Source organism: Epinephelus moara, chromosome 16 (genome assembly GCF_006386435.1).
Source record: "Epinephelus moara isolate mb chromosome 16, YSFRI_EMoa_1.0, whole genome shotgun sequence".
Taxonomy (NCBI): Eukaryota; Metazoa; Chordata; class Actinopteri; order Perciformes; family Serranidae; genus Epinephelus; species Epinephelus moara.
In genome coordinates this window covers 47413937-47423936 of record NC_065521.1, presented here as the reverse complement: position 1 = coordinate 47423936, position 10000 = coordinate 47413937, and the positions used below count along the sequence as shown (strand labels likewise).

The 10000-nt window shown below is 42.0% G+C and overlaps 1 protein-coding gene across 2 annotated transcripts in view; it reads left to right on the top strand.

The window, feature by feature from the left end:
- The window catches only part of usp11 (ubiquitin specific peptidase 11), a 33373-nt gene that overhangs the window by 10269 nt on the left and 13104 nt on the right, over positions 1-10000 (top strand). For both annotated transcript variants that reach the window (XM_050064433.1, XM_050064434.1), the window contains 10 exons: positions 861-960; positions 2855-3028; positions 4325-4483; positions 4673-4897; positions 5031-5114; positions 6127-6221; positions 6344-6547; positions 7466-7575; positions 8017-8514; positions 9520-9590. In XM_050064433.1, coding sequence (XP_049920390.1) covers positions 861-960; positions 2855-3028; positions 4325-4483; positions 4673-4897; positions 5031-5114; positions 6127-6221; positions 6344-6547; positions 7466-7575; positions 8017-8514; positions 9520-9590 — 1720 coding nt within the window. The remainder of the gene's footprint in view (positions 1-860; positions 961-2854; positions 3029-4324; positions 4484-4672; positions 4898-5030; positions 5115-6126; positions 6222-6343; positions 6548-7465; positions 7576-8016; positions 8515-9519; positions 9591-10000) is intronic.

Genomic DNA, 10000 nt, shown 5'->3' with positions numbered 1-10000 from the left:
AGTAAGAAAAGTAATGCCCTTTGAGGCGTCCATTATTACTTTTTAACAGCCTTTGTGTAGATTTGTAGCTGGATGACTCAGTGGTTAACAGGACCCCAGGAAGACTAGTTGGTTACGATACCAGCTAATGGGGATCCTTAATAAACTAAACTAAACTAAACACTACTGACTTTTGAAGATTGGGGCTTTGATTCCCGGTCAGGGCGGGGCAACAAGTATTCAATGTGAACCCTAAGGCAAGGTTCTTAATGCTGCTAGCCTACCTCAGGATGAGTGAAACTGCACACCGCAAGAGTCATACTGGCTTGGGTGTCGCTAGGGTCAACAAGGTGTTGAGGAACCAGGGCAACCTGATGAGAAATGGGCTACTGGAACAAGACATAGATGAACTAGAGCAGAGAATATGGAACTGTAGGAATGTTACTACACAAGTAACTGCAGTGAGAGGGGAAACATGCAGAGGATGTGGGATATCAGGATGCTTCGAAATCCAACATCTGGGCTGACAAAGAAACAGCTCCTGGCCCAGTGTTCCAACATCCAACAACTGCTATCACAACTAGAGACTGATGAGATAGAACAGACATGCTACAGGTCCAGGTGGGGATGTTATCATCATCCCCACACTGATTGAGTACCAAGCCCCAATTTACCAGCAGATCACCAAGATTAAGTGACAAAGTCCTCTCAGACAGTCTGCTAGATGAGGTGAATGCATACTGTCTACTACATACTATTCCTACTAGACCATCTTGGTGTCTACACCACAGCAACAGAGATCCTTCCTCCTCTTCCTCCTGATGTCAGTCTCATTCAGTCTGACCTGAATCTGCTGCTGACGCCTGCTCTGGTTGTTTCAGGAGGAACTCTGTGGAGGAGCAGGACTCGTACCGAGGACAGCCGGGAGTCTGCGGCCTCACCAACCTGGGCAACACCTGCTTCATGAACTCTGCTCTACAGGTCCGAAACACACACACACACACATGTACACACACACAAACCCAAAGTGAAGCCTTTACGTTCCAAGCTTGTACTTGTGTGTATTGTTTCAATCTGTCATCCAGTGAAAATCACAGAAACCTTGCACACTGAGTCTGATGTGTTTTATTGTTCACTTCATTGTGAAAATTCTCAATATTAGGCAAAATTCAAAGACGTGTTTGCTCCCTCTCTTCTCTCCACTGGAGGAACCTCCCAGCTGTCTCCACTCTCTGCCATTGTTTTGCATTTGGCACCATGGCTACCTGAAGGGGCCGGACTGTCCTCCCTGTCTGACTCCACACTGTTTTTCTCTCTGTCTGTTTGTGGTTCTCATCCTCTATTACATTCCCCTCCTCCTCATCATCATCGTCATCATCCACCTGAATATTGCTATCTGATTTGTTAAAAGTAGGGACGCTCCTAATGACTAATGTGACATTTAAACGGAGGTTTAAACTTAGACTGGTCCGTGAGTCTACAAGAAAGAAAACAGTCGAAACTGAACGTGATTTAATCGATAAGGTTAACAAACCAACAAAAAATATGTAGTATATTATAAGAGCCATGACATTTTTCAATCACTAAATCATATTTTAAAAACCACTGAAACATGCAGCTCTTTGCACCGTGCATTATGAACACTGTACATTACCCTACAAAACATGAACTCACTGAATAAAACTTAACAAACAATATTTATTTACAGTACATATAATGATCCTCTCCATTTACAAAAACACACACTCACACAGTAACTCTCTCTACACACACACATGCAGGCTTCTCAGGTGCTCAAAAAGCACCTCTGTTTTTCAGCCTAACAAGAACACATCCAGTCTTTGTAAGTGTGTGCGAGGCTTGGACATACTTTCGGCATCAAATGTCTGCAGGCAGCTGAGGACTTGAGACAGTCATGTAGACTTGGACGAAGATGAGAGCATGTGTGTATTTGTGCATGTGTGTTTAAAAGAGAGAAGGAGAGCTGTTGATGATCTGAGCCGCTGGTTCGTCTCACATACAAACCCAAACTCCTTGTTTTCCCCTGGGTATGTTAATAATATGTATAAACGACAAGTATTTCTGGTGCTGACTGGAGACGGAATCAGCTAGTTGACTAATCGCACACATCCCTGGTTGAAAGCAGGCCTTCTGTGTTATGCAAAGATAGTGAGCACCCCGTTCCTCTCTTGTCGTGGATGTGTTCTGCAGGTTACGATACATTTTCTTCTCTTCTTCTTGGTCAAAAGATTCTCTAAAGCGACGGATGTGCAAAAACACTAAAATCTAACCTGTTCTGAAAACTTTAATCACGGACGAGAGTTTTGGAGTCAGTGTGTGAACATGACGGACACAACGTGAGGTCGTATTTATTTTTGAAACTTTCAACAATTTCAAAAAATACGGATTTGTAGTGCAGAGGCCTTAACACCTGAACAACGAGCACGAGCCTCTTGTTCATGAGTAGATGCACTCTTCCTCCTGCGTTGTGATACAGCTTTGAGCGCCACAAGCTCAGTGCCTTCTAGTTCGATTGTATTGGAGAGAGGGCTCCAACACTCAGCAACTCACACAACGTAGATTAATAAATAGCACGACAGGAGGAAAAATATGTATTCTTAATTTTGGGGCCAACTGTCCCTTTAACCCTTTAACAATCTTCTAGAGATCATGAAATGTGCTGTGTGCATAATTAACACCTGGCTGAGGTTAGTGTTGCTGCTCAGGTTTCAGCACAGCCTGAAGGAACTCAGCTGCACTGAGCCTCTGTCTGTCCGTGTTTCAGTTTCATTTGAAACTTATTAATAATTATTTATAACCTTAATTTACTTTTAAACTCTTTGTTCATCCTAACTCCTCCCGTCTCTCTCTGCAGTGTCTGAGTAACACTCCTCCTCTGACGGAGTACTTCCTGCAGAGCTCCTACCTGGAGGAGCTGAACTTCACCAACCCTCTGGGCATGAAGGGAGAGATCGCTGAGGCCTACGCTGACGTCATCAAACAGATGTGGTCTGGGAGGCATTACTCTGTGGTGCCGCGCGTCTTCAAGGTAACAAAACGTTCAGCTGACGAGTTCCTGATCACACACAGAGGTCTCACCGTGGCAACTGAAACATTTGATAAGATGAAACAACAATATTCTCTGACACAGTGGTTCCCAACACGTGGGTCAGGGTCCTGAAGTGGTCTTTGGATCCTGAGTAAAGAAATATAATTTCTGAAGTGTGGTGTATTTTCTAGGCCAGAGAGAAAACACCAGAAACACTGCTGTAATGTAATATTTGGGCTGATTCATTCACAGAAGCGAGACAGCTGCCTCACTGATCTCTGATCTGTTCCTGTATCTGTCAGATGAAACTGAACAGAGGAGGAACAGAGGAGTGAAACTAAACTCCAAACCACAAGGAGACTTACAGAGGAGATCCACTAACACTACTGCGAGCTGAGCACAGTGTAGGGGTGTCACAAGGGCCGATACTTTAGTACCAAGTTGAGGCCAAAATTCTGAAAATGTGTCGGTACTTGATTTTCTCCAGTCCCGTAGGTACTGAAGGTACAGAGGATAGAATTCTTCTGCACCAGATGGGGCAGCATTTACGTCTGCGAGTGTTCTAGTCTGTAGTTGAATGCCAAAAGAAGAAGTGCAGCTGCAGCGACCGCTCCGCCTCAACTTGTTCAAAAGGAAAGTGTTGTTTTCCGAGGCCAGCTTATTTTGTTAATTCTTTACAATGGGAACACTTTGTATTTACACTCTGCTACAAACTGCAGCAGTGTGACAGGGTGCTGAGCGTCTGCTCTGCTCTGCATATTTGCCTTTTTTCTGGTCAAAAAGAGTCTAAAAATGTTCAACTTAACAAAACACTGTCACCCAGCCGTCCAATCACAGAGGAGGACAAATAGCCTACCACAAAGACCAACTGTACATGAGTCAGCGATTCTGGAGAATAATTTGAACTCGACACCCAAACAGAAGCACCTCTCCCGTCAGTGCTCCTTCAGAAGCTCCAGTAATATTTCTCATGTTATTTATGTTTCATTCCTGTCATGATGTAGCTCTGCTCCTCGTGAGCAAGGACGCTGACGAGAAAATCAGCAGGCATGGTGTTGTTTTAATCGGCCCAAGCCACTTTGTTTGTTTCCCATTTTCAGAGGACACCAGATATTTGTTCTGCCGTGAGGTGGTATTTGCTGATTTTGACAAAACATGTTAGAATCACAGAGTGCACCTTTAATGTCTGAAGCTTCAATCTCAGTCTCTGTAAAACTGTGAGGATGACAGACACAAACAAAAATGTGATGCACAACCTTTCTTGTATTTGACTGCCTGTCCTTTCTGTGTTTGCAGACGAAGGTGGGTCACTTTGCGTCTCAGTTTCTGGGCTACCAGCAACACGACAGTCAGGAGCTGCTGTCCTTCCTGCTGGACGGACTGCATGAAGACCTCAACAGAGTCAAAAACAAAGAGTACATCGAACTACGGGACGCTGAAGGACGACCAGACCAGGTGAGCTGCTCTGACCACAGCTGAGAACCCACCGACACACACGGCTCCGTCTGTAATGTGTTCACTTTGGCGTATCTTTAGTTTTTTATCTTTTTATCTTTAGTTTTTACAGTAACTTTTTCTGAGATGCTGCAAAGCTCCAAATCAATAATGTTCTCATTCTTCATGTCTCTCCTTCCTGTCCCGCAGGAAGTGGCTGAGGAGGCGTGGCGTAACCACCGCCGGCGGAACGACTCGGTGATTGTTGACACATTTCACGGCCTTTTCAAGTCCACGCTCGTCTGTCCGGAGTGCCACAAGGTCTCTGTGACCTTCGACCCCTTCTGCTACCTGAGCGTCCCACTTCCTGTCAGCAAGGAGCGCGTCATGGAGATCTTCTTTGTCTCTCTGGACCCGTACGCCAAACCTGCACAGGTGACACTTTCTACCTGATGTTAACATTTAACTGTTTGTTCTGTAGACAATTTTGCAGTAAAACTATTTTCTCTACTTTAATAGCGATATGAATATATGATAAAGTGTCGTTTGTGTATGTTTGTGTGTGCAGCATCGTGTTGTGGTTCCTAAAGCAGGAAAAGTTTCTGACCTCTGCTCTGCTCTGTCAGAGATGACCAACGTACCTCCCGCACAGGTCAGTGTGTGTGTTTGATGATTAATGATGAATCATGGGCTGAAATAAGGGTCAGTAAGACTTTAAATTAGGTAGAGTAAAAAAGCAGATATATTGATATCAATATTGGTAATCGGGCAAATTAGTTGTTACATATTGGCACATCAGATATCGGCAAAAAATGCAACATCATGCATCCCTAACAGAGGACTGTTAAACTCCTCCAACAACACAGAGCTGTAATATCAGTTGTTTTAAACTCTCTATTTCCTTTGTCCAGCGTGCTCTGTTATTAGACGTCCACTGTTTTCCTTTTACTGAGGTTTGACTGACGCTCTTTTAATTAAGTCATCCTGCTCGGCCGTCTTTGTCTGCAGTGGCACCTGACTGGAAAATTAGCACCACCTGCTGCTGACTTGATGCACAGACCCCCCCAACATTCCCAGAGCAGCAGTGGATGGAAAAGCACATAAATTCACATTTTCTTTTGCCAGTTATCTGAAAATTTGGTTGATATTTGCACCACACTTTGATGAAATACGACTACTGTGAACTGTTGTTAATGTGATACCTAGAGAACGCCTCGAGGGAATTTTTTCACATTTGGCAGAAACATTCACGTGGACTCTGTGATGAACTGATAGTGGCTGTCAAATGTCAAAGGTCACTGTGACCTTGCATCTTCCCATTTGTATAAATGCAATATCTTAAGAAGGCCTCGAGGGAATTTCAGCAAATTTAGCACAAATATTCACTTGAACTCAAGAACAAACTGATTTGAATTTAGTGGTCGAAGGTTAAAGGTCAAGGTCACTGTGACCTCACAAAACGTTTCTGGCTTTGTCAAGAATTCGTACACTTATTATGACAAAATTATGTATTTTTAATGCTGTGTATTAAAAATGTTTTTTTTATTATAACTGTAGCTTTATTTGAGCCAACACTCAGTGGACTTATGAGACTGATGAGATGTGACAGTGTGAAAGGATCAGAGAAGGAAGGTCTTAACTGTGTGTGTGTGTGTGTGTTTCAGATGGTGGTAGCTGATGTGTTCAACCATCGTTTTTATAAGATATATAACGCTGATGAATCTCTGAGCTGCATACTGGACAGAGACGACATCTTTGTGTAAGACAACCTCAGCTTTTTATTGTCTACTCTGCCTGTTGATTTGAGGCGTCCTCAGACAGCACTGGATTTTGTAAAACATTTGCACATCTGCTTTACATAAAGTTTGCCTCTACGTCCAGGTATGAGCTGAGTGTGCTGGAGGAGCAGCAGGAGGAGCAGGTGCTGCTGGCTCTCTACCTCAGAGAGCGCTCCCACTACAGAGACTACGGCTCAGGCAGCACCTCGTACGGCACGTCACTGTTTGGACACCCGCTGCTGCTGAATGTGCCGCGCAGCAGCTGCAGCCGGGAGGCGCTCTACAACCTGTTCCTGCAGAGGCTGGCGTGAGTGAAACACACACACACACACACTCACACAGATATAGACAATTACTCAAAGACTCTTTAAATATAAATGCACCTTGACTAATTTTTTGTAAAAATGTAAAAATAATTAAAAGCCATTGTAAAAAGTCCTAGTAAAGTATGCCATAAAAAAACCATTTAAAAAAAGTCATATTGTAGTATACCATAGAAAATAAATTCAAAAAAATTTCACAGTATTGTATGCTAAAAATAATTTATAAAAATGTCATAGCATAGTATGCCATAAAACATTATTTAAAAAAGCCATAGTATAGTATGCCATAAAAAAAAATATGAAAATGTCATAGAATAGTATTCATAAAAAAGTATAAAAAGTCATGGTATTGTATGCCATAAAAAAAAGCCATAGCCATGAAACGTCAAAGTATAATATGCCATTAAAATGAATAAAAATGTCTTAAAAAAGTAACTGTACACTATATTTTTTTAAAGTCATATTATAGTACAGTATACCATAAAAAAGTCATAGTAAGATATGCCATTAAAAAAAAAGATCGTTTAGTGTACCATAAAACAATAAACAGAAAAGTCAAAGTTTGTTGTAAATATTTTCATTAAAAATGTGGTGGTATAGTTTGTCATTTTTAAAGTCATTAAAAAAATACTAAAAAGGTCACAGCATACTATGCCATAAAAAAGTAGCTGAAAATGTCATAGTAGGTTATAGTATGTTATTTAAAGAAAATCATAAAAAAGGTCATGAGATAGTATTTCATTAAGAAAAATACTACAGTTTGTCAGTGTGTAGCTCATCATAGTGTTGTGTGTCATAGTATAGTATCACATGTCATTGACTAGCAGGTCATATTACCAAGTCATTTTTTATAGCTTGTTATAAACTCAGTATTTACATTAATAAGGTGTTTGTGTGTGCAGACGCTACGTTCGACCTCCTGATCCCTCTGAGGAGTTGGAGGAAGAGGAAGAGGAGGAAGATGAGGATGAAGAGGAGCTGTACAAGACTCAGACCAACGGCATCAGTGACGGTATCCTCAAGCTACTGTACTACTGTCAGCCCACAAGCTTATTATTAATAACAATAATAATTATAATGATAGTAGTATTTATTTGTATAGCACTTATCAAGGAGATTTCATTATAAAAATTACAAGATTACAGAGATAGCAGCACACAGGTTTTAAACATTTCAGTCCAGTTTCAAAGGCACAGTTAAGGTTCAGGCACATCTCATCAGTTACAATGCTCTGAAAGATAATTAAAATATTTCTTATTGAGATAAATTGTTCAAAAGCAAATAAGTTAAAAGTTAGTTGAGTTGAGTTAGTTTCCAGGCTTTCGTTTTATTTTGTTATTTAACAGTGAACTGAAAATAAAAACAAACGTGCAGGCGTATTGTGAAGTGAGAGTTTTCTCAGATGTGTTTGAGCTGCGGCTTCACTCTCACTGGTTCTGTGTCGTTTCCTCAGAGGAGGAGCAGGAGGAGGTGGAGAAAGCTGGGCCCTCTCAGACAGAACCCTGCTGCGGTGATTCCTCGGCAAACAGCCAATCAGACAACACTGCTGCCGACGTCAACCACACACAGCCCTCACTGGACCACGGCGACACAGAGACCAATAACGGGCCCCAGAACCAAACTGAGGCCGTCTGCAGCACCGACGCTAACAACGCCAACGACACCAACACTGATGACGCTAAACCCTGTGAGGACTTGAGCAGGACCTCCGACACCAGCTCAGAACCACCAGCAGAGCAACTGCAGCCGCCCTGTGAGACCGGAGAAGAAGAAAAAGAAGAGGACAAGCAGGAGGAGGCGTGTTCCCCCAGCCCGCCAGCCAATGAGCAGCCAGCAAAGAGGAAGGTGTGTCGTAAGAGGAGGAAGAGTTTGTTCACCATCCAGGCGGTCAACTCAAATGGGACGACTGAGAGAGGGATGGGAGAGGGAGGGAGCGCTGTGTCCTTCAGCTGTAAGTCTGAACACACACACACACACACACACACACACAACACAGCACAGCACAGCACAGCACAGCACAGCACAGCACAGCAGCAGTGCTCAATTTATATGTTGAAATATTTCACTTTCCTTGTTTTAAGTGGATTTCAAAGGTGCATTAAAAGATTAAATACTTCTGACATGTGTAGAGGTAAAAATCGGTGCCTGGAAGTGGGCCTGTAGGCTCCCGACCTTGTCCTCCACGTAGCTTCTCAGTTATCCTCTGATGTCGATCTGATACTTTGGATTCTACTAAGTATATTCAAAGAAACACTGGAGACAGGCAGAGTTCAATGCAATCGAGTTTAATGTGTTCACAAGCTTCAACACATACAACTCAGCGAGTCAAGCCCTGGGACCGGACTGAAAAACAGCTCTCCGTGCGTCTGCTTTTACGCTGGTGGAGACTGGGGAGAGTCTCCACCTTCTTTCGCTAATCCATCCCACTTTACTGTAAAGCTACTGGTGGCAACCATTTTCTTTTTGTCCAATCGTGAACAGGCCAGATTTTAATGGTGTATCACTTTCGTTTTGAGCCTGGAAGTCCCCAAATTTCCCACCCTTAGCTTCGCTTTTGCTTTCACTTTATTTTTAAAAAACATGTGAATCTTAGGGACTTTCTTTATGCAGTCCTTTGTGCTCTTATGCAATATAAACCTTTATGTGTGTGTTAGGTAATACAAACATTTGAGTGTGTGTGTGTATTTGCATTATACAGAACATAGTATGTTATAAGTGTGCTCGTTGGTGTAGATACAATATCAACTCATAACTCTGTATTATGCATCTCAATCAGCCTTTTAAACCCTTTACATTATTTCTCAATCAACTTATGCAGTTTAACACTTTTACTTGCTTAGGAATTAACTCTTTACACTACACATGGTACAGTAAAGTCATCTTCAGGTAACATTACATCTGTATCATACTCTACATTTGATTTAAACGTACTAATGACAGTACTGTCTTTCTGTAGCTCAGCCTTATGTGGCCATCGACTGGGACCCTGACATGAAGAAGAGATTCTACAATGAAAATGAAGCTGAGGTCAGTGTGAACATGTTTGTGTATGAAGATCAGACATTGTGAAAGTTTGGCCACACAGGAAAGGGCACACACAAATTTCATCTCACTTTCACATTTTACTGTCGAGCTTTCCATTAAAATTGCTAACTTTAGCTAACAGCACTAGCACCGATGACAGAACAAGATTCCTGCAACACTGGTGAGGTGTCACTAGTTGCCTTTATCTGACAGACACATTATGTATTGAATTTAAGTTACTAAAATGGATTGCTATAGTTTGTCATTTAAAAAAAGTGACAAAAAGACAGTTTATTATGTTGTCAATCAATCAATCAATCAATCAATTTTATTTATAAAGCCCAATATCACAAATCACAATTTGCCTCACAGGGCTTTACAGCATACGACATCCCTCTGTCCTTATGACCCTC